This window comes from Oculina patagonica, chromosome 2, assembly GCF_052425735.1.
Source record: "Oculina patagonica isolate OP01 chromosome 2, crgOcupat, whole genome shotgun sequence".
NCBI classification, from domain to species: domain Eukaryota; kingdom Metazoa; phylum Cnidaria; class Anthozoa; order Scleractinia; family Oculinidae; genus Oculina; species Oculina patagonica.
The window spans coordinates 26018249-26043723 of NC_135759.1; the positions used below are offsets into that span (position 1 = coordinate 26018249).

The 25475-nt window shown below is 36.0% G+C and overlaps 1 protein-coding gene and 1 pseudogene across 2 annotated transcripts in view; both read left to right on the forward strand.

Annotated features, from left to right (window-relative positions):
• Window positions 1-25475, forward strand: part of LOC144643813 (putative ferric-chelate reductase 1) — a 91878-nt gene that overhangs the window by 5969 nt on the left and 60434 nt on the right. Inside the window, exons 1-6 of one of the 2 annotated variants that reach the window (XM_078503168.1) lie at window positions 18577-18837; window positions 20200-20259; window positions 21131-21304; window positions 21716-21808; window positions 22245-22303; window positions 23683-23774. In XM_078503168.1, coding sequence (XP_078359294.1) covers window positions 18820-18837; window positions 20200-20259; window positions 21131-21304; window positions 21716-21808; window positions 22245-22303; window positions 23683-23774 — 496 coding nt within the window. In that variant the 5' untranslated portion in view covers window positions 18577-18819. Of the gene's footprint in view, window positions 1-18576; window positions 18838-20199; window positions 20260-21130; window positions 21305-21715; window positions 21809-22244; window positions 22304-23682; window positions 23775-25475 lie in introns of those variants that run through there. The other variant, XM_078503169.1, reaches the window with a different exon arrangement.
• LOC144638342 (prolactin-releasing peptide receptor-like) lies at window positions 409-3381 on the forward strand (annotated as a pseudogene).

Below are 25475 nucleotides of genomic sequence, written 5' to 3' on the forward strand. Positions count from 1 at the left end.
TTTTAAAATGTCACACGGCATAGGTCTTTTTAAAAGTCCGTCAGATGACGTCATTACTTATTCTCACTATCTGGATTGGCTGTCAATAAATATTAATAGTAATAATATCAATAATAATAATAATAATAGTAATAATAATAATAATAACAATAATATAAATTAAAATGTATTGCGTAAGTATCAATAAGGAAACTTCACCTGCGCATGACAATGTTTGTAAAAATTAAAATTTTTTAAAGAACCTTAAAAATGTCTCGATCATTGGTTGTCTTGTTTTATGGTTACAGTCTGATTGGCTATATGTATTTCGATAGCTGCCCAGGAATAAAATTGTATACATTACCCATTGCGTCACTTGTGCATTTCAATTGATAGTCATTTTGCTTTCTCTCTACAATTGGATTTAAGATGGTTCCAAATGTCCTCCTTATCTCGAGCAAGAAACCAATGTTGACAACAGACGAATTAAAAACAGTTGAATGCAAACGCGTAACAAATCTGGTTGGTCTTTTTTTTTAAAAAAAATCGACCTGCACTTTGATAAAATTGCTCACGAGGAGAAGTTGAGTGACTGTAATGGCTGCGCTATTCATCATCACTGCCAACACAAACACTCACGTTTCATGATGGACAAGGAAGACGCTCGATTCTATTAACCCTCGGACGTACAAGGAAGGGGGGAGGATGCCATCCCCCCGTAAGGTTTTTTAGAAAAAATTGAAAAGACGATTTACTCTACAATGCTGAAACTTTCAGTAACTGTTCATTCATCCCTTGCGGAAATTTTGATGTGCCCACCATGTGCCCATGATATTTGATGTTGCCATGGCAACGTCATAATTATAAGCAGGTCTGGCCAAAAATCGTCATTTTTAACATTTTTCATTATTTTTCCAGTTTCTTGAAAACATGCTACAGGCATTCTGACTTGATTTTGCATCAATTTCCGTTATTTTGTGACTTTCTAAGAAAATGGTGAAATCCAAGATGGCGGATCCAAGTTGGCGGCTTTAATGACGTCACGTGGCGTCATGTGACGTCACAGCCACCAAAAATTATGTCATCTTGTAAAGTAAGGGACGGGCTTTCTACTCAGTGCAAAATAATTTCGCTGCACCTTAACAGAACGAAAACTCCAGGGAGGGATGCACGATGGTGGCGGATGAATTTGCTTAATTGTACGTCCGAAGGTTAACACGACCGGGTTATTAAAAACGTGTATCTCAGAAAGTGTTTGCAGCGCTTTAGGTCTAAAGGTGAGAAAGTTGTAGGAAGTGTGCGCTACCGAGTTGCCTAAATCTACATGGACTAGTATGTATTTCACTTCTTTGGAACTGGACGTAGTTGGATCACAAGGATCGTATCCTGTTTAGTCTCTATTATAGACCCAACGGTCTGAAAACCAAAGATACAAATGGTTTTGAAGAAGAAAAACATGACAACGAAGATACCATGAACATTTACCCTTCGATTCAGAACTGCATTGTCGAAACAATTATAAGAATAGAAAAATAAGTAATGGACGTTGATTTTGTAATCAGTGAAATTCAAAATAAATTAAGGACGTTCGCGCGAAAATCTTTCAGCATTGCATTTTTTCTTAAACTTTCACCACTTCTAGTTTACAAGTAACTTATGTCAGAAATGTAAAAAAAAATTGAGGGTCACCGAGTTTGTTTAAGGGATGCGATATCTGAAAGAAGGCGCTTATTTGGATAAATTTGATTTCGCCAGTCGATATGACCTCTGCGGCTTCTGGCAACAAAATATTTTAAATGAATTGATGCAGGCCACCTTCCTTTGCCCCAATTTATTTGAGTGGGTCTATTGAACAAGTATATTTCACTTTTAAAGTCCCTTAGAGTAAACCTTACCTTAAACAATTGGATTTGCAAACGTTCAAAACGGAAAAAATGCTGCAAAATTTGACTGATTCGATCGCGCGCGGGAAGAGAAAATGAAAAAAGTAATAAACTTTTAACATTCGAATTTGGCTCATTTTTGTCAGTCAGTAGAGATTTATCCCAAAAGGCTATTTATCCCCACAAAAATGGGGGTCACCGACCGTTTAAAAGAGCAACGCGGCGTGACGTTGCAACATGAATTACGTGCGCAGTAAGGATGCGCATAAACAACTAGCGCGAACGTCCTTAATTATATTTTAGAAACAATAAAGTGTACTCATGAAATGGTTTTAAGTCAGTGTGTGTTTGCTTCTACTCTATACCAAATGTGGCTGAAATTCCGGTGATATCAGGTCAGTGTCTTGATATAGCGGAAAAATTATATAGGACAGTAAAAATGTTTCGATTGGCTACTGATTGCCCATTTGGGCATAGTAACAACTGATATTATACAAGTTGTTTGTAATTGAGCCAATGTTATTTTTATATAGGCTTTAACTGAGAAAGTCCACAGAACATTCAAAAACCACACAGAAGTCGATGGCAACGACGATATCCAAGAGGTCAATGTCGCTGACCGATATCTAGCTATTGTGTGCATTAGAAGGAGGTCGCTGTAACGCAGGTCAGTGGTGTGTTCCACAATGGCCGTGTGGTTATTTGCCGGTTTGATATTCAGTGGAGAACCTTCCAAGTTCAAAGTAGACGAGGAAGATGGTGAGGGTGCTGTGAGCTATCCTGGGTGGCACGAGGAATCGGAAGAAATTTCTATTATATACTGTCGAACGGAAATGATTGTGAAAAATATCATCACATACGCGGTCCCCCTAGTGATTATGGTGGTTCTTTTTTTCGCTGATCGCCTATTTTTTTGTGGAAAAAACCCCTCCAGGAGCTGTCAATCAAGAAGCTTATGTGAAGCAAATGAGGAAACGCCGATTTTGATAACCACTGTCGTTGTTTTTGAACTCTGCTGGCTTCCGGCCCACGTCAGCCACATAATGTCAAAAATTTAATTTAATACGGATTCCTATTTTATCATTCCTTTTCTCTAAGGCTGCTGTATTATTGGCTTGCGCACGCTAATGCCGCCATCCATCCCTGATTGTTTATTGCTTTCAGGGAAAATTTGAGAGGGGAAACAAAAGCGGCCCAAAAATTGCCCAAGTTAAGTACCTCATCCCAGCCAAGTTTGTTTACAAATCTTGAGCTGGCGGGCTCCAGAGAAATATCACGTTCGAGGTCATCTGTTAACATCAGTACCCTTAGTTTCGACATGAAGTTTTAAAATGATCTGTGTTTGCCCAGCTCAATTAGGGGAACACAAGGAAAGGGGAGAAAGTACCGGAACATGGGGGATAAAAGCCCCCTGTATAAGCTCTCTCCATCCAAATTTTCATTGGCCCACACATAACAGTGTACTTCAAGTAGGGGTAGGCAATGAATACGTTTGCAAGTAGAGTGCAGACTGATTAAATTTTTTAATCAGGATATGGATGGCTTTTATTAACTATATCGCTCATCAAAGCGTTTCCGTCGGTTGTTTAGTTCGACGGCCTACGGGAGGTGACTATCAGCGGTGGTTAGACTGTGCATAGATAAGGATCGCGTCAATATAATGAATTATTCATTTAACCTGGCACTTGATGTCGTTCAATAAGTGCATTGTATTGTTACGGTGATACGAACTAGCTAGCTTAAATTATTCATTTACATATACAATTTGCAATTAAAACGTTTCCAACTTCTCGCTTACAGGTGTAAATGACATTTATCACTACGACTAACTTCTTGTTGATCTCAATAATAAAGTGCATGTATAAAACAAAAAAAATGGTTTACTATGTATATATTTAGCTTTGAATCCAAAAATGTAAAAATTGTAAAACCCAATGGTTGCTGAAATCTCAGCTAAATAATAATTACACAACAAGATCGGCCAGGGCTCGAACCCGGGCCGTTCGACTCGGAGTCGAGCATGCTAACCATTCGGCCACTGCACCTCACATATATAATTGTATTTGATTGCTGTTTATATTATATATAATGTAAACAGCAATTGAATACTATTCATTTCCAAGCGACAAGTGTAAAAAATAAGAAAAGAAATCCTCTCAGAAAAACGTAAACAAGATATAAGTGTTTTGATACATTTATATTTCGATTTCAATTCAAAGCCATTTTCAAATCGAAAATGCTGACAAATTCCGGAAGTCTGCATCTTATGCTTATACTGTTCTACAGTGGACAGAACAATAGCCAGAATCTCTGTTAATTTAGACATGATTTTGAAAGAATTTAGGCAAACAAATCCAGTTCTTTGGCGGCTTTGATCACATAGATAAAGTTTAGATTGGGAGTGGTAACGCGGCTGATAACGTTTTACAGCACTTATCAGTTGTTGCAACAACAATGGACATCCGAAAATTAAGTCTCAATCATTGATTATTTAATTATCAATGATTTGGCCGTAATTTTCTTCACATTTTGGTTACTAGAGCAACAGCCCAACTGTTAGAAACACCCATAATTTAAGCTTTTAATGGTAACAAGTCAAATACATGTACAGTTTTTTACAAAGTTAAGACAGTTTCAACGAAGGGAGTTTCAGAGCTTACTTCGTTTTCAAAAATAGAAGGAAGCTCTAATATAATATAATATAATATAATATAAGTATATCGTATAATATTTTTAAACTTCTAAAAACACGCTGTATGATTTCGATGATAACAAAAGGAAGTCACCGAGCTCGTTTTTGAAAGGAGTTTTTTGTTACTATGGCAACTTATTACGTCAAGAAAATGATTACGTCTTTTTCGCACTTTATTGGGTGGAGAGAAAAACTTTCCGAATTTTGATTTTTGATGTTCACGTCATCGTCAAGTAGAGATTCGATCAAGCAAAAAACAAAGATATGTCATATACACATAAAATATATAATGAATCCAAGAAACGCGTTTAATTGTGTGAACTTTAAGTTCAATGATAAAATCAAGGTGTTTTGAAACATCTTACACTGCATCAGTACTCATTTCTTATGCTAATACTTACTTGATTGAAATCCATAAAAAAAAAAACACAGAAAAAACGCGATTAAATGTGTTGATAAATTTCATTACTCAGGCAAACAGCCTATCGGGTTACCCTGGAAAAAGAGAAAAAGGGGAAAGAGAGAGCGAGAGTGATGATTTTGAAGGCAACAGATATAGGTATTGATTTGGTCGTTATTCGTGTAAACTTCCCCTATTCTAATTTGTACCCGTTAATATTTAATGGCAGTGGGCATAAATTAAAAATTCCAAAACATGAAGCACCTTGACTATACGAATCTACGAACATGTTTAGGATCACATTCAGTAAATAGAGAAATGCATAATCGTAAAAATACACTTTTGGACTAATTTGCCCTAACATCAGCCCTTTTTACTTTGAGTTAATCCACTTTCTTATTTGATAAGTTTGTATACATATTGAAAAGGGTATTCGTTTACCCAGCACTAATGAGGCGAAAGATTGTGATCGGAAGATCAAACCTCTGCCTGGACATTTCGTTTACGTTATTTTTTCTCTTTTTGTACCTCTATCTCACCATAGGATAAAATAATATTTAATTAGTTCCCTTAAAGAAAATTATGTACGATCCAAGTCCCTAATTATGAAGTAATGTGACATACCGCTAGTTGGTATAATTTACATATAAAAGGAATCACTGAAACCGACATATGTTTTTAGCATCATTTAGAAATTACCATTAGATGCTCTAGATCCAGTTGTAAAATCATCATTTCTCTTCGTTGCGTATTCCCTTCGTTGTTTTTATACTAAAACAATCAATTTGACAAAATTGACAAAGCAGCATTTGTTTTGTTCAAGTTTCGTGTTTCTGTTTATATGTAAGCCAGGTGCTTTGTTGAAATTCAAATCCGAAATAGATATTTCCAGCAAAGCTCAATTAGCTCTTGTTAACGAAGTTCAGAAAAAACCGCTCGGAAACTTTGGATAAACAGGTAAGCTTAGACGCTCTTATACGTTAATTCCTTTTTTTTCGCATTAATTACACACTTTCCATACATTTTGGTTTGTTTATGGGTATGACCACTATTCGAACCACTAATTACACTAGACACTTGAAAGATGTATGAAATAACAAAAAAATGGGCAATTTAATTCTATAGCAGAAAGTAAACGTCGTCGGCTTATAGCAACACCATAATCTGTTCTACACTATCCTGTTATTTTGCAATTGGCCTTAGATTAATAACCAGACCAAATTTGACAACGAAGAAACGCTATTTACAGTATTGAAGCAAATTGGCGCAAAATGTTACTCTGTAGCATCTTTTTTCTCTGATGCATGATGGTGATGAATTGTACCTTAAATTTTAATAAGGATATTACTCTCTGCATGATATATTTTAATGATGTACTTTTAGGAGGAATGTTTAATGTCCTTGATGAGCAAAAATCCTTCATCGTAAATCAAAGAATCATGATTTAAAAACCTGTCATTATGACTGTCAGAGTTTCTCATTCCCGATTGGCATATTCAGTTGTCTCAGCTGAGCACCGTTTACGAATGGAATAAGAATTTTGCTCGAAATTGATAATTAAAACAACAAAAATCCACTGATTAAAGTGTTTGCAGTAATCACTCAGCCAAAAAGTCGAAAAGTTATGGGAAGTTAATATTATATGAGAAGATATTGCTGGAGTATTTTTTTAGGAGATATTTACACGAACGTAAATAATTTATTGCTAAAAACAGACCTCAGAGAAGTGCCATGAAAAAAAAATGCTGAAATCGCTCGGAAGACGGAGCAATGCCCAAGGTTCACGCAAATAACCCAAAGATTGTTAGCCTGCGAATGCTGACATATTTTAAACATAAAGGGATTTGATCATTTAACTATATTTGCTCTTATGGGAAAATAGTTCATGAAGCAACAGCTACTCAAATACAAATTGTAATCAAGGCTAGCAAGACCTAATAATTAAATATGTTGGGTCAAAGACATTTTTCAGCTTTTAACTGTAATACTAATCATGCCATGTTTCTCTCTCCTTTCCCTCCGTTTTCTTTTGGAAGAGTGACCCATGTTACACCTCACGGGACTCTCCATGAAAAAAAAAAAACGTTTCCATAGGGCAGACTAATTAGTTTTATTCATCTCAACGGGTGAACTTTGAAATTCTTTGCTCGCTATCACTTCACTTCACAGAAATAAAAGAGATGAATATTTTTTCTAAATTATTTATCAAGCATACTGAGTTATATCGCTTTTTTGTGAGACGTTTGATTTAATTAATACGTTTTACTTGTTTTTATCAAGCCGGAGTTTTAGTTTCAATAACACTATGAAAAATATAATTTCTTTTGCAAAATAGTTTTCAGTATTAAAATCAGTTGTTCCCATTTTAAAAAACGCCCCTATTTTTTTTTCTTAAAACATCTAGGTATGAATCAATCGAATATCACAGGAGAACGTCCTTCTTCTACAATTTCATGCAAGATATTAAACCCAAGCGTCATCACAAACGCCATTTTGGTTGTTGCTTACGTCACCTTATTGGTCGCCGCTTGTGTGGAGAACACTATAGTTATATATTTGGTAAGGACATACAAAGATTTAAAACAGTCAACATTCAACTACCTTATCATCAACATGGCTGTTGCAGATCTCATCGATGTTTCTTTTGCGACCGTGGTCTCTGTTGCCTTCGTGTTTGTTGGTCAACAGTGGATTCCTGGTTTAGTTGGTAAAATATCCTGCAAACTTGTTTACTTTGTATTTGTTATGTCCATCGGGCTCTCGATCTCCACGCTTATTATCATGTCCGTGGATCGATACATGGCGATTGTACATGCCATGCAAAGGCCCATGTCTTCAGCAACGGCAAGAAGATCCATAGCATTGAGTTGGATAATCTCAGCCATTGCAGCTTCTCCTTATCTTTATAAGATGGACACAAGAAAGATTAGCGAGGAAACGACCATTTGTGGTTCAATCTGGAGTGAGGATCCTGTGAAACATTTATTTTACAGCAAACTGGACGAAAGTGCCAAGATTCTCATATTTTATGTACTGCCATTAATTGTAATAGGAACAACTAACACCATAATTGGTAATTCCTTGCGCAAGAGGCGACCAGTTGGTAACAATCAAACTCAGGAAAGGATCAACATACAGAATCAAAAGATCTATCGGTTATTAGTAGCGACTGTTGCTTTGTTTGCCTTTTGCTGGTTTTTTACCCACGTAAATCATTTAATGAGCGTCTTTTTTCCGTTCAAATATTGTGCACTCCCAGCGCTTGTTCCGCTTTTCTTCTTTTGGATGTCTCATATAAATGCTGCAATCAATCCAATTATTTATTTCATATTTAATAACAAATTTCAGCAAGGTCTTAAAAACGCTCTTAGAGGAAGAGTCGGAACAAACCCCCGAATACAAAACTTCTTTCCGCAAGAGAATATTGCATTCGAGAGTTTGGAATATGAAAATGTTACTGCCAACAAGGATAGGGAGAAAATGAGATAGAAATACGGGATTCGATACGAAACTTTAATTATATTGTAAGTAAGTAAGTAAGTGAGTGAGTGAGTGAGTGAGTGAGTGAGTGAGTGAGTGAGTGTGTGAGTGAGTGAGTGAGTGAGTGAGTGTGTGAGTGAGTGAGTGTGTGAGTGAGTGAGTGAGTGAGTGAGTGAGTGAGTGAGTGAGTGAGTGAGTGAGTGAGTAAGTAAGTGAGTGAGTGAGTGAGTGAGTGAGTGAGTGAGTGAGTGAGTAAGAAAGCTTTACTTGTAAATATTAATTGTAGATATCACATATAAGTTTTAAGGTCGCGCGGGACCCTTGCTCATTAATAAATTCATTAGCCAAATTTCTTGACGGAGTGCTATCTTGTAAAGCTTTAATTCACTACATTTTGAACATTGATTCCTCTAAAATTTAACAAGGATATTCGGGGATGATGGAATTACATCATGATTGTCCTTATACTGAGAGGTGATCGTTGTCTGTGATGTTACAAGCCCTAAAAAGTTTAACTGCAGATAATGCGATTTTGTGTCCAAGTTTTCAGCTAGCACAGCGCACCGAATTAAATGATTATATAGCCTAGTGATAAATCATAACCCCTTTTGTGCTATGGCTAGAACGAAATTTTCGATTTCAAAAACTGCTACAAGTTAATGGCTTCTAAGAGAGCAAAAATGTGAAATCTAAACTTTGAAACGTGCTATCTTCATTTTGAGAAGGAAATTTAAAAATTCGCTCTAGTCATATCACAATAGAGTACATCAAGTTTATGTTCCTCGCGAATCAACTCTTGAAATTCTATATCGGCGGAGAAAACTTGGACACAAAATTGCAGGTTTAGAGGCTTCCGAAGACCTTCCGAATCAATGTTTACAACAACGTGTGATATATTCAAAGCTGTGAATCTAATTATGATAATTCCCTATGTTCCAGCGCACGTGGCACAAAGCTGAGAACAATTACTAGTAATTACTTGTACAAAAGAGTTTAAAAACAAACATTCTCATGAATATTTCGTTTGTTGTCGGCTTCAGTCGTCCGGCAGTTACATACTAATGACTGCAAGGGTCCTGCGCGACCTTAACGTTAATGATTTTTTATGTTTTTTTTTTCTTTTCGAAATAGACTGATTACTTTAAGACACACGACACGTTCAAACGAGAACTCATTAACGTATCGGTGTTAGTGTTAAAATAAAATTTGATTGATTGGTTGATATGATAGAAGCTGGATACCTAGTTAGTTAGTTTGTTTGTTTGTTTGTTTGTTTATTTGTTCGTTCGTTCGTTCGTTCGTTTGTTCGTTGTGAAAAGTGTTTGAAAATTGCATGATTAATTATTTACGGCTAGTAGCCGCACAAGTTATACGACCCACTTGTATATGAGTTGTCCGCCGTTTCCAGTGATCAATGCAAGCGCACAATACTGAACCCTTGTTTTCCACATTGAAAAGAGTAAGAAAGAGTAAACCAAAATGCCTTATAGAGTGATCCTAATATTTTAAACAAAATATTTTCACAGCGAAAGCGAAATTTTGATCATGAAGGAGTAAAGGCCACTCCCCCTCGACCAGTGTAACAAAAACAGAATTAGCCCACCCCGGAAGAAAAAGCGACATCAGGGGGGAGGATGATGGTTCAATCTGTAGAAGAGAAGTGGTTTGGGAAATCAGCAAAATAAATTAGATGTAGATTTTCTAGTAGGGAAAACATCTCAATTAAGCTGGTAGGAAGGTTAAACAGTCGATTCGTTTTATATAACTCGAAAAAGTATTGCTTGTTTTAAGTGAAAACACGCTTGCTTTATGGCTGAGCTCTCAGTTAGGCGGGACGGTGGGATAAGAGTCAAAAATGGTGGCAGGATGTGAGGCTGCCGAAGCCTATTTTGGTCCCTCCACTTTTAGCAGCTAAGTTGAAAGTTCAGCTTTGAAAAGTTTAGTATTGTGAATGCTCTAATTTTCCAAATGCACTACACATGATTTAAAGATAATCTCAAAAAAGGATTGAATGAAATGTTTTCGATGAAGTGCGCTGTTTGTGGTATTTCCACCGCTCTCTGGAGTTCGTAAATAATAATAGCAGGCGCTGGGGAGACAAGGATCTGAGACAGTCTACTTTAACGTAAACCAGAAAAACAGAAAGCACCGAGAAAAGTTTTTTTCATCACAAATTACTAAATAAGTGTAATTGCGACTTTTGCTATGGTCGGATGCGCCAAGTTGCACGTAAATGAAAATTGCCACAACAAGAGGCAAAGGCTAATTATTCAAATGTCTCATAGTGTTTCAGCCAAAACTAGACTTCGTTCGAGGCGCAAACCGAATTACCCATGCAAGCCAATTCCAAGATATGTTTAAATACTCTAGTTCGAAAAGTGAAAAAAAAAACTTCTTACTGAACTGTAGCACATGCTTAAGTGGGGCCCTTCTTAACAAGATGGTTTTTGGTGACAAGCTATTTTGAAGCGTTCGGCAGTTCTTAACGGTGAATTTTTGGTGGGGAGGACAACTGAATTGAAAAAATTGATATTCACGCGCGCTAGAATTTGAAATCCCTAAAACTTTTGAGAGAAAAGTAAAGTTTCGATTTTTCAAAGAATTAGAGATAGCATATCTTTCTTCATAATCCTTCGTATGGAATTACCATTTACATGTAAGAAAGGAACGCTACTGAAGAAAGTCTAAAAATACGAGTCTTTAGTACGCCATAATTTTAATAATAATGCGAATTTCCTAAAAACCATACAAAGCATTAAGCACATGGACGTTCTTTATCTGTTGACACTGATTTCAATTCTTATATCTAAACGCCCTTTCAGTTTTAGGGTTTTTCTATTCTGGTCTTGTGACTTGTCAAATATGGCCGTGTTTTGAAACTTTTAAAGGACTCTTCAATGAAACTAACTTGTGCAAAGGTTTGTAAACGACTGATTTTGTGTTAGAAAATCAGTCTTTTTGTTTCGATTTTCTCCAAGTTGAAGCGGCTTAAAAAAAACATACACACACAAAACAAAAAAATATGTGGGAAAACAAAATTTTGACTGTGGTCGCGAAATTTTAATTTTGCTCTTTATTTACATGCATTCGCCCTTAATTTGTTTCCAAAACTGATCCTTAGGATCCTGAGGGGGTCACATTTTTTTTTCTCAAATATTGCTACTAACAACTTAAATGAGACAAAATATTGTGGTCTGAGTTAAAAACTTATGCCAGGATTAGTACAGTGTAGAACATATCCGGCCACACTCGATATTTCATATAAATGTTCTACATGTAATTACGAGTAAAGTGTAAGGTAATTTTAAACTTTTACCCACCAGTGAGTCTGTTTAACATAATTTATCTTTTTTAATTTTACAACACGGTCTTTCCTCAGCGGCAGGTGCTTTTAAGTGAATTTGGACATATTATTTAGCAAAATACGCCTTATTGTAATAACCTAGTCGTGAAAAAAGAAAAATGGGAAATAATCAGGTAATATAACGAAAGGTTTGTTATTACGTAATTAATGAGTATACAGCTTTAAACCTGTGGGTTTCCTGTAATTGCTGCAAGCTATAATAATTAGCCTTATTGCTTTATTGCACTTTTCATATTTCATTTTAATTTGACAATTTTATTGCAATTAAGTTTGTGTTCAACTCGTGAGACACGAAAGGGATTGCGCGCAATACTGAAATTAAACTTTTAGTGGATAATGTAATCACTGATTTCCTGCGTTAATTTTTTTCTCTTTTAGTATTACCTTATGATGATTGGCTAAAATAAATTTTAATGCACTTTTTGTCTTCAGTAAATAAAAGATGCAAGTCCCAAGGCAAGTCCCGATTGATAATTAAGTTGTCAGATTGCTAGTGCACAAATTTACAACTCATGACAACCGTGCACACCGATGTGTTAGTATCATTTCGAAATTGCAATTTTATATCCCAGTTCCATTTGCAGAAACAACGCTGTTTTTGTCGTCGTTTCGTTTTCTTGCCATTGTTTTGAGCAGAAATTGTCAACTTGACAAAAAACATCTCGATTTGCTCAGGTTTCGCGTTTTTTAATTTCAGACAGGTGCTTTGTTATTTCTTATTTTTTATTATTTCTATCAGCTGAGGACGGTTGGTAGGTGCTTTTGTTCGAATTTAAATTAGAATAGGTAGGAGTCATCTCAACCTTGAGCTGAAGTATCTTTCGTTACAAAGAGTTCCAGAAACAACCACCGGAGATCTTGGATGAAAAGGTAAGCCTAAAATTTTTCCTCTTTAGTAAATTTTAATATTACGCATTGAATGGAATCCATTTCATTACTTTTGCGTGATAATTATATTTCTGGGGTCTGTAAGCAATACTTAGATGATATATCCAACTACAAATTACAGATGCGCTTTTTCGTACTCCAGAAGAATTAAAAATAGAAATCGAATACTTGAAGCAGGCGAATTTCGTTAGTGCATCCTACATTAATCGCTCGGGAAAATGTTAATAATCGCTTGTCTTTGAACTCGTGTATCGTCGATGACACACAACAATATGGATTTATAATGGAAAATTTTGTGTAATAAAGAAACCAATGGATATAAACATTCACTGATGAAAAAAAATTAAGGTTAGGATCTCACAAACGATGCCTTTGGAGAAAAAATGGAGCAAAAACGTTTAAAGAGTACTGTGGATATTGTGATTCAGTTTAGCGTGGACAGTGTACTGATGTTTACTCAATGTCTTTTAATTGTTTTTATGTCATAAAAGCAAGTTGGTTTCATGTATAGTTTAATCAATCCGTCTACACATTTATTCGATCACATTCAGTTTACTAAAACTCGCTGTATTTAAACTATGTTTTCTTTTTTGAAACATTTTCCTCTATACACGTTAAAATTTCTTAATGCACCAGTATTTCATGTTTTGTTTCGCATATTTTTAATTTTGCCTATTTTTAACAAGACACTATTTAATTTTGCAATCTCCTTATATTTTATTTGTGATTTTTTAAACCTTCCTTGTTCAATCTTCCGCAGAATATACAATTTTCCGATTACGAATTCCTCAATCTCTGGGTCAATTGTGGTGATGCCCTTGAGTTGTTATTTCATCTCTATTCAGTGAATTTGGATTGACCTTATATGAACAAGCAAAACAATTTTGACAACAAAAATACGCTATTTGGTCATTTAACCGATTTGTCTTCGAATTAGGCTGAGAAATATGTGCGAACAACCATGTGTTTGAATGAGACTAGACATCTTTCACGTTTCACATGATATATTTGAAAATGACAGTTTGATTTGTGAAAATCGGGCTTTAACTATTAAAATCACATTCCTTTCATAAGACGAGCTTACATCATTCAAAGTGAAATTTTCAAAGTGGGTGTCCATTTGAAACTGAAGAACTTTGTATTAAATGTGAATTATATTCAATTCACAGACATGAATCAATCGAATATCACAGGAGATCGTCCTTCTTCTACCATTCCATGCAAGATATTAAACCCAAGCGTCATCACAAACGCCATTTTGGTTGTTGCCTACGTTATCTTATTGATCGCCGCTTGCGTGGAAAACACTATAGTAATATATTTGGTGAGGACATACAGAGATTTAAAACAGTCAACATTCAACTACCTTATCATCAACATGGCTGTTGCAGATCTCATTGATGTTTGCTTTGCGACCACGTTGTCTGTTTCCTTCGTGTTTATTGGTTCACAGTGGATTCCTGAGTTGGTTGGAAAAATATCCTGCAAACTTGTTTACTACTTATTAGCTTTGTCTATCGGGCTCTCGATCTCCACGCTTGTCATTATGTCCGTGGATCGATATATGGCAATAGTACATGCCATGAAAAGGCCAATGTCTTCAGCAACGGCAAGAAGATCCATAGCATTGAGTTGGATAATCTCGGCCATTGCAGCTTCTCCTTATCTTTATAAGATGGATACTAGGAAAATAACCGAGGAAACGACCATTTGTGTTTCAATCTGGAGCGAGGATCCCGTACAGCGTTTATTTTATAGCAAAGTGGAGGAAAGTGTCAAGGCTGTCGTATTTTACGTACTTCCATTGATTGTAATAGGAACAACTAATATCATAATTGGTAATTCCTTGCGCAAGAGGCGGCCAATTGGTGGCAGTCAAACGCAGGAAAGGATAAACATACAGAATCAAAATATCTATAGGTTATTAGTAGCTACTGTAACTTTGTTTGCCTTTTGTTGGTCGTTTGCTCATGTAAACCATTTAATGAGCGTCTATTATTTCTCCAATTTTTGCGTACTCCCAGCGCCTGTTCCGCTATTCTTCTTTTGGATCTCTCATATAAATGCTGCAATCAATCCAATTATTTATTTCATATTTAATAACAAATTTCAGCAAGGTTTTAAAAACGCTTTTAGAGGAAGACTTGGAAGACAACGCCAAATACGAAATGTCATTCCTCAAGAGAATTTTGCATTCGAAAGTCTGGAGTTTGAAAATGTTACTGCCAGCAAGCATATTGAGGAAAGAGATACAAATATGGAATTTAATACGAGACTTTGAGTACGAAAATTCTGCAGTCTGGAGATTGAATATGTTACGTGCAGAAGAAAATAATGAGAAATATATATTATTACGTATCAAGAAATCGTCTAGTGTTCGGTTTCAAATTCCTCATCACTCTTGAAACAAAAGCATTTTGTGTTTGTCGCGCTCAGGGAATTAAGCCGAGACTTGCCGACGAAAAAAAGGTCGGCGTGGCAAATTGGCGACGGTTGGGGGGGGGGGGGGGGGGGTGAGAGCGGATAGTTGGGTGATAAGATGTTTTTATCACTGGGGTACCCAGGGAAGGAAGTTTCCGTTAATACAGCTTACGTCAGCAGTTCAATTGTAAATTATTTCCCTTCGTCTTTAAGTAAGTGAGTAAGTAAGTAAGCAAGAAAAAAAATTAAAATTTTAACAAATAGGCGATTAAAAGCATTCATTAGGTCTTTACACTTAGCACAATAATTTTGTACACTACCATTAATATTCCTTACATTATTCTTTCGGCACATTATCGACATAACGACTAACCCTAACCTAAAATTCTTGGTGATAGAAATCAAGACACCGCTTTAGGTATCGATTTTTAGAAGACGCACGGAAACAACTTGAAAAGTTAAGCCTTAACTTTTCAAGTTGCAATCCATTTCAATCCGAGCCATCCGCAGCCAAATACGCTTGGTGACAGTTTCAGTGGAGAATGGACTATAATTTGTAGGTTCCCTGCGACACAAATATAAATTTTGGTTGTCCAAAAGTCTGGTAAAATCCTTGACAAAGCCACTTTAATTTTGCTTACACAGGGGTCATTAATGTATATTATACGACTAAACCAATTGACTCCCAAGGGCGCAAAAAGGCCACCATGGTTACTCTGCCACCTGTGATATCATCATTTCCGCAATTGGAATCGTTTTTCATAATCAGATGATAAAGTGGAAGCATGTCTAAACAAGCACGATAGGATAATAATCAAATAAGTGAAATGTTAAAGGAATATTTCAAACTTTTCCGGCTCAGATATAGGGCTAAGTCCGAAAGACTTGGTTCCATCTTTCGAACGATTTTTTTGGCACTTAATTTTCCTTTTATATTTCACTTATTTGACTTACATAGTGCCACACAGTATTTTGGACATTTGTTCTTGTGAACGATATATAGGATGTAGCCTCTTAGCCGCTTATGGGGTGCGTGACGAAAAACAAGGATGTCTGTGTAGGAGGCCGCTTGGAAAGTGATTTGAATATAAGTGGCTGACTTTAAAATTATCGCTCCCTACAATGATAATACACCCGGTTCGAATGCAGACGAAGAAACCTGCATGCTGCTTTCATTTTGTGCTTCTCCGTCAGGGACTGCTCCACATTCCTAAATAAATCTAAAAAACATTATATACTTATCAGCGTGTAAGAATCTCTAACCAGTTAGAGTTGCCTTATAACTGTTATATTATTTACCATGACTTAAGCCATTAAACATTGTTTTGATAAAATTGTTGTTGATACCGTTGAGTAGAATTTGTTTTCTTATTGGATTTTTTTTTATACGGTTATCAAAGAATGTATTTTTGGTGGTTCCAGGCGGGAATATTGTTTGTGTAGTAGTTTACATCTCTTGGTGTGGAAATAAATCGCAGACAATTGTCTTATGTGCAAAATTAGTTGTAATTAACAGTTTTAATAGATTAACAGTTTTAGTTTGGTTGCTGTAGAACCTTGGTGTTCCCTTCTCATTTTCATTTCACGAAGATGCTATTTATTTGTAGAAATAAATAATTTTATGCAGCTTGCGACGTACGCATCTGCCAACTTCCGGTCTGGGGATTACTTCCGGCCATACGGGATATTCTTTATTTGTCCTTATATAGAATTGAGGCAAGCGCGGTGAATTCTCTTTCGTTACATGTCTTAAACAAGCGACGACAATTTCCCCCTCCCACCACACCCTGTTTTTGTTTACCCTTAACAATGGTATGGCGGTTTTTCCCCTCACCTTTGCTGGGTTGATGCTTTTTATGTTTTTGTACTGTGATCTTTCTGTCACTGTTATGTAAATAAACGACCACACCTGTGGCCAAAAAGATCCCAAAATGGGAAGTTTTGTTTTGTCCCAGCAAACAGAGCTCTGCCAAAGCAACACACGCACGGTACTTCGAATAAGTAGTGTTTAATTATCGGGGGTGGAAGAGGAATAATGAATAATGAATAACGGGCTAAAACAGAAAATGAATAAGAAATATTTAAGGTTCAATGCTTAGAATAATGAATAAGTCATTTCCAGTAAAGGAATAATGAATAGTGGTTATTCACCGTGCTCAAACATTATCTTTTATCTTCGGGCCAAAGAGCGGGGTGGGACACTCAAAATAATTAATTGTATGATGGGCATGTAAAATAGTGCAACACTTCTACCAGAATGCCTAGAATAGCGTTTCTGGGGTTCACTTTAAACTGCTATTTTGTCTGATATTCGAAATTTAGCTTGATACGTTGTCATTGTTTGGGGGGAGGGGGTTCATATAAAAAATAGGATTTACGAAGGGGGGCAGGGTAAAAATATCTGATAACGAAGGAGGGCAAACGCATTTTTCAGGCACTGTCGATCAAATTCCACCCCCATCCCATACAAAATGAAGGTTTACTTTATTTAGGGAATAATGAATAACAAGAAAAGTCTAAAAATAAAAATAAATAGTGAATAAGTCGTGAAAAATGTGAAGGAATAATGAATAAGTCACTTCCAATAATTCCCCTTCCACCCCCGATAATTAAGAAGGAGCAAGGATGCATAAATACTAAATACTATTATCCTAAGAAACAGAGTCAAACAATAAGAGACAGCACCTTAGGGAATCAATGTTCATGTGCTATTTTCTTACTTGCCCAGCATATTAAACGTAGTGACTTATATAATATTCATTATCATGTCCTGAAGAGAACCCTGAAGAGGTTGAAAATTCTAGACGATGTAAATGTAACTTTTTCACGCTCCAAACGGTTGAAAACAAATAAATCTAGAAGAAAATGCATAAATGTGTTTTAATGGAAAAACAAGTTTTGAAGTCTGCATGGAGGGCTTGCAGTCCGATGGAAGCTGTCATGGCGTTACAAGTGTTCAATTTTTATATTCTACCCCACAGTTTATTGACGTTAGACGACAAAGAGAGTATGGCGTGACTCCAGTGGACGTATTTGTGGTCTAAACCTAATGAGTCATGCATGATGTCGACAATTATTTATTCATATGACGTACGAATTCCGTGATTGGCTGTTATTTCTATTGCGTGAACGCACGAATAATTGTCTCTTCCCATTGAACACGCAAAACAGCTGATGCATGATGCTGCAAATATACTAATTACCATAAAAAGAGAAAAACAAAACAAATCCTTCATCTTAATACACTTAAATTAGGACTCGAGGGCTAATAGTCGACTTTACGGTAAAAAAAAAAATATTTATATTAAAATAACTTCAAACTAACTCTGCCATGTATTTGTTCTGGTAAAGTTTAACATGACTTTCTAAAACGCGAAATATTGCCACAGCTATTTCGGGTATAATTTAGGTTAAAATAAACTGAAATAGAAAAGAAGCAAACCAGTAGAGCATGACAGTGCAATATGATTTTCAAAAGCGCCCGTTTGTTTTGCGCTTCCATGACAATAAGAGATATATTAATGCATACAAAGTATTCTGAGGTTAATATAAATTCAATTTCTTATGTAGTATATCTTCTCATGCATACTTCCACCAGTACACGGAAAGGTTCGGTGACTGTATACTGTCGCTAGAATACCGACGTCACCGTCGTAGCATCTGTTTTACTGTGTGCGGCGTTCTACACTGAAATACGCGAATAATTTCCACAATGTTGAACCCAACAAAGGTAAGTTAAGACACTTTTATTTACTGACTATACAAAGTATAGTTAAGAACACTTATCAGTCAAATAAAGCCGGTAACTTGAACTTTTCACAGTACTATCGGCGGCACATCAGACTCAAATACCGTTTGTTTGCGTATTGTACTTCGACAGCTACACTAAAGCATCTCTAAAACATGTAATACAAGCGTTTTGACACTTTCGTGCCTTGGAACAATTTAAATATTGCGGTTCACAAAAATTAAAATTCAAATTTAAATTATCGACATGGGTGTCAAGTCGACAAGAATGAAACAAGCACAGAACTATTCATGAGTTTTGAACGACCTTGGGTGAAGTCTACCTACATGGTTTGTCATGTTATTATATATGTTATAATTTTGATCATCCGGCAAGGACAGCGACATGAAGGGAAAAATGTATATGCATTTATTTACAAGGTTAGTCAATATTATTTCAAAAGAATCAATATGGCTGCATTTGCATATATTTTTACTCACTGGTTCGACCATGAAGACAAACTGTTTTTGTTTGCTTTGTGAGTGTTATCTGTGAGAGATAAAGAAACATTCGGCTTCTTCTGTTCTCCTAGTCTGTTTGTTGCAAAAAAGAAATGTTTGTTACTAGTAACACTCTGAATGACGTTGTTTTAGATGTCATTACTTATACTAAGTGATTTAGTGCTTAAAATTAGTAGAGTTTGTCAAAATGTGACTTAAAGCAAAATGAATACTCAGTAACCGACATTTTTAGTTTTGTATTATATGTATTCGGGAATTGATAACACGACAATCAATGATTCAAAAATCATGATTTAAAAATTACCAACTGATTTTTTGAAGTTATGCCGCCGCTTCGCTCGATTAACTTGACTAGCAGTTCAGTGATAAAACCGTCTGTACTTCGTCCCAAAGTGAATGCGTCTTTGGTTGTGTTGAGATTCGTATATCAAATATTAAAACAATAAACGTAACTTCAAAGCGCTGGTTAAAATATTGATACCTAACTCATTAACAATTGCATTTGTATTGTTTGTTTTTACGTTTATGCTTTGATTAAAACGGAATTAGAAAGTCAAGTAGAGACAAAGCAAAGGCCAACATACGTGAAAATCTCATTATAAATGCGATTAATTCTTATTTCGTATGATTCTCCAGCCTGTCCTGTTTATTGGCATGAAACCTTGAAGCCAAAAAAACATTGTAAGAGAGCCGTGTTGAAACTAAAAAGTTTAATTTTGAAAATTCTGGATTCGAGTTAATCGGCTTTAATTAATTAAAACAACTGAGCCTGCCACTATTGATTGCATTTTAAGAGTAATTACTGAAGTGACATTTTTCAAATTCAATCTTTATTTATCTTTAGCACCTTGTATCGATTACTGCCCTGCTGTTATTGCTTTCAGCCAAACTACATGGTCTCACGGTAGGTGTTAACCTTTGAGATTTCTGTGTGTGTCTAAAGGTGTGTCTAAATGTCTGCTTGTCTGAGTGCATCGAATTAGACATGATATTATTTTAGATTGGAATTTATAGGTAAAACTATTTTTAAACTTTAGTTGGGTGTCCCCAATTAGTGGTTGCACTGCTATTCTTCTTTGACACTTAATTGAATAAAGTTATTATTACAACAACGGAATCACTGTTTTCATGCTTAATCTGTGAATATGTGCACTGACACAAAGTACATAACGTAAAGTTTCATCAAATTAATTATATGACAGTAACTTGTCATATTATTTTGAAAATTTGTTTTCGTTTTCATTGTCCAAAGAAATAACAAAATAAAGATGGCTGATTGCACATGTATTTCCGTTTGTAACATTAAGGACCCGAATGTTTTACTTGTATAAATTCACTTAAAAATTAGATTAGAAATCTCATAATGCTTCAAGATTCTTTATTCGTATGATTATAATTTATAAATATATATTTACAGATTAGCACAGCCGGCTGTGGAACAGAAAAGGGATGTTTTATGTCAATTTCAATTCAGTAAAAGTGAAGTGGGGAAGCCGTAGCTAGGCATCAGTAAGAATAAAATAAAAAAAATTAAAAAAAGTTGTCACTAACAAATAAAGTTTAAACACTCCTAAAATATTACGGTCGTAAACTGCGACGTTCGACAGCTAAAGATAAAATGGCAAATTGCAATCATTAATTATTGGCTAATTAGGACTGTGTATGTAATGGAAATGTATCACATTTTTAACTTTGTTCGCCAGCGTTTTATTCTTGACTTCAACCTGCTTTGTTGCTAACGTGCACGTTGAATATTCAGCTTTTATTATACTTAGGGACCTACAACAACAGCACCAATGATAGGTAGCTTTAGAATTCCAGATTCCTGTACATCAAGTGCCGACTGCGATTTTTTAGTGACATACCAAAAAGTTGGCGGTAACGTAACGTTTGAGCTAAGTGGCAAAGAGGGCTGGGCAGGAGTGGGATTCAGTGATGACCAACTTATGGTAAGTAGCATATGGCTACTGGTGATAGAAGGTTTGAAATATCATTTTAAGAACTTTAAGAACTTAAAACATCGCAAGTGTGAATAAGTCCTGCATGTCACGGACTGTTCACGATACTCATGATTCATACTGCATACTACATAGTAATACAATTTTGTACCATGTTACTCCTTTATGTACTCATTTTGTTGAGTAAAATGTTAAAAATGTACTGACTGGCAAGTTGAAGAAGTAGTATGTAAAATCTTTCCTCTTTTAACAAATAGTGCAGAAGGTTAGGTACTGTAAGCTTATTTAACGCATTTATGCAACTACTATAATATAACATAATAAATACCAAAATTATATAGCATAAAATTATATTGCATAAACAAGGAGAGTTATCGGCTTTTGTATGTAATCTACTTACAGGCCGATACGGACATACTCATCTGCGCCAGTGATCGATCAAGAAGTGGTCATTATTATGCAGAAGGACAAAGTACACCTCCTATGACTACTCCAGTAAGTATTTATATCTTGACTATCGCGTTCTAAAATGGCAAACATGACATAGAAGTTTAGAAGTGACGATTTATACTGTCATGAAACTGCAAATTGTCGGGGGGCAAGAACGCATGCGTGTTAAAAGTTAAAATCCGATAACGATAAAAATACAAACTCTACACTAGTACCATCTTGAATCCAGCTTAAGTTGAACGATCCGACTTCTATTTATGAAAACGGAGCAAGCTATAATTTCTTGTTACCTCTGGCTCGGCCGTACAGATGGTAAGGTCTCTTGGTGATTTGTATTCTGAAAATAATATTACAAAATAAATGTGAATTACTTTTTTACGATCTGTTGGTGGTAATTTTCAGTTACCATTAGCCTGGAATCGATCCGTTTTAGTTGTTTAAAATTTCGTTTTCATTAACATTATCATTATTCTTTATTCAGACTCCATCGGCGGTGACTATTATTGAACACTCAAATGACGGTGACGTGGTAAAGTGCAAGTAAATGCCTTTGTTTCTTTATTAACACTAGTGAGATAATAATTATCAGCAGGTCTTCTAATAATAAATCGTTTAACTGTTCTAAACTATCCTCTATATGTGTCAACCAGGGGGGGGGAGGGAAGCAACTTCCCATACATTCTCTTATATGAAATCTGAGCGATGCTCTCGCAACTTGCAAAGCAATCATCGGGGCGGTAGTCAGCGGATGTCTCTAAGGCGCATGAGCAGCTCCTTTCTTTGTGAACTTGCCAAAACAAAAACAACATGGGACCAGTGAGAGAGTTCGATTTTTTTATATATGTAGTAATAAAAAAGAATTTCTAAGTTTTGTCTTTAAAGCAGCGAAAATTTCTCCGGAAAGGTTCTTGGTGTCAATATGTGGTGTTTGTTATGAAATAAAACCATCACGGGAATGGTAATGAAAACGTGTCGATCGAATATTCCCGCGCTGGTCGGAGCTATTGTTCTTGCTCTATTGTTTGAGGTTGTTTGTTGACTTGGTCTTTCTTTGTTTTACTTCATTTACAATCCCCATGTGGGCCAGTTGAAAATCGTGGTACAAACATGTCAAACATTTGCATTTCAGCACTGAAAAGTAGCACGGCATCACAAAATTCTGCGTTCTTAAAACTACACGACGATGACGAAATTTTCGGATTTAAACACGCTGCTTTTAGATTTTTAGTTAAGAGAATTGAACCCCTTTATAATAAGTGATTCCACGACAGCAGCTTCCATTTCGCGGGAAAAGATTGCCTGTTGCATCATCGTCCAAAAACCGCTGACTACATCGTGAATTGATCGCTTTGCAAGTTGTGAGAGCATCGCTACTCGGTCCCAGACCTCGTTTCTTCCCCCCCTGGTGTCAACTGTCCAGTCAAGTCACCACTTGTTTTTACGAATGATTTTCTCTCACAGAGCGCGCGTTATTACAACTTGACTAATACATCTCACCAAAAATGGACCAAAAAATGTCTTAGCATTTATCATTATTGCGATACTCCCGTAATAAAAGTACATTTCCCCTTTGATTTTCTCTGTTCTCGATCCACCCACCCCAGTCCTTAAAATTAAACACTTAAACCCGGTTAGGGAAAACAAATCTTTCCAACTAATCAGGCTGTGATACAAGGTAGACATATCCGCCAAAAAAACAGAGTTTTTTCGCACAGGTTCTAGTAGCTTCTTGTCAGTTTAAAAGATGGAAACCTCATCCACCTCAATTTTCTAGGAAAAACTTCTCCTAATTAAAATAACCAGCAGCCGTGAAAAAGAAAGACAGTTTGGAAATGACTTGTACAAACTAACTCAGTTAACGATTGATAACAATAACATAATTAATTGCGATTTGTTTTTACTTGTTGTAATCTGTTTAGAATTGCGAGAGAAATAAACCCAGGAATAGAAAACTTTAGGAACCTGAACGAATCTTGGTTTCTTTTGGGAGCGATTGGAGACTTTAGAGGAGGTTTGTATCTATTTAGTTCAGCGTTCTTTCTTAAACAATTAAAGCGAGTTTAACTTTTCAGGTTTTTAACAGTCCCGGTCAAAACGTTTGAGACAGGGGTCATCAGTTTTATTTCTGGTAAAATAATGCAAACGTAAAATGCATCCATTCCTCCCCGCCATTCTTTTCCACCACATTCAACGTTGTTTGTTTAAAGTGCTACTATGACCAAAATTTTTGTTTTTCTTTTCGTCTTTTTCTAAAGTCAATTTGTTCAGTAAGTCTATATTTAACTAGCGCGCTAGAATTTAGAACGTTGCGAGCAATATAAGCCTTGAAATAGCTTGCCGAAAATCGTGGAAAACCCGTCCGCCATTACTCGGACGTCTAAAGTGAGCCAGCGACTGTACTGAAAAGCGGATTTACGCATGAGTTGGTCCGTGACGTCATATGCGCATCGCCGCTTCGAGCTTCGAGTGTTCCAAGAGAGAATATACTGAGAATTAACAGCGTTATAAAAGATATTTCTTCGACAAATTCTTCGTCTAGTTTGCCCGGTGGCGAAACCCAAGAGAGCCGCAACGAAGAGACATTGCAATTTAGCGGTATCGTTTCTTATAATGAGAATTTAAAGCCGTTTGACGTCGGTCTAAAGGGCAATGTTTGTATGCAAATACTTCAATATTTATTTCATTCGATGAGGTTTTGGCGCTGTATGCCTACAACGAAGCTGCCGTCTTCTTGTCCAATCGAAGCACCGATCGAAGAAGCCTCGAAGAACGAAGAGGAACGGCGATTCATGGACTACATACGTTTGAATACATGGTATGATGAGAACGACATTGAATAGTTAGGATAAAATGTCTGCAATGTTTGAATTAATAGAGAGCTCTGCATATATATACATGTAGGTTGCTATTGCCGTTTGCGAAGGATTGAAGTGATCTTTACTGTTGCTTTCATTCTTGTAATCTATCATACACGCCATGGGCATAAAATCTATCTCAGCTGTTTATTCCGAAAAAAGCTTTATAAACATGAAATAATGTAAAATTTATACAGAAAAATTAAAGTCAACAAGATGGTGCAGGTGATCAATGGATTTAGCTCCTTGAGTTTTATACAGTTTTACCTTCCTTGACTACAATACAGGTAATAAACCTTTTTAAAACTAAGTGTTTTAATGGGTAATAGCACTTCAGACATCTAGCTTCAGCCAGCATTCAGTATTCCTGTTTCTTAAAGTAAGAAAACCATTTGAATGCTGTATTATAGAGTCCTTCACTCTATTTACTGATGTTATGAAACTGTCCCACAAGTAGCAGCAAAACTGGGTAGGAGTAGTTTTTCTTATTCATTTCACCCATTTGTTTTCCTCTTGGCCCCGTGATTTTTTGATGATAAAAATAACTGAAACAATATATGCACAACATGGGAACAAGTAAAATAATATTAAGGGTATAAAGTTTTAAGTTCATAAACGGGAACACCTGGACCTCAAACAAACACTGGGACCTTGATCAAACGTTTCCAGTTTTGAACCGGCATTTAAATGAAGCCTGCGGTGAGTCGGGGTCTGGCATCTACTCAAGAAAATATTTTTTTTATGGTATCATATGCAATATGACAGTGGCTCTTTCTAGAGAATATCACTGGTAGTACATTGTGCATCTGCAGTATGTGTATGTAATTGAGAGTTCAATTTTGGGACTAATCTTGTGT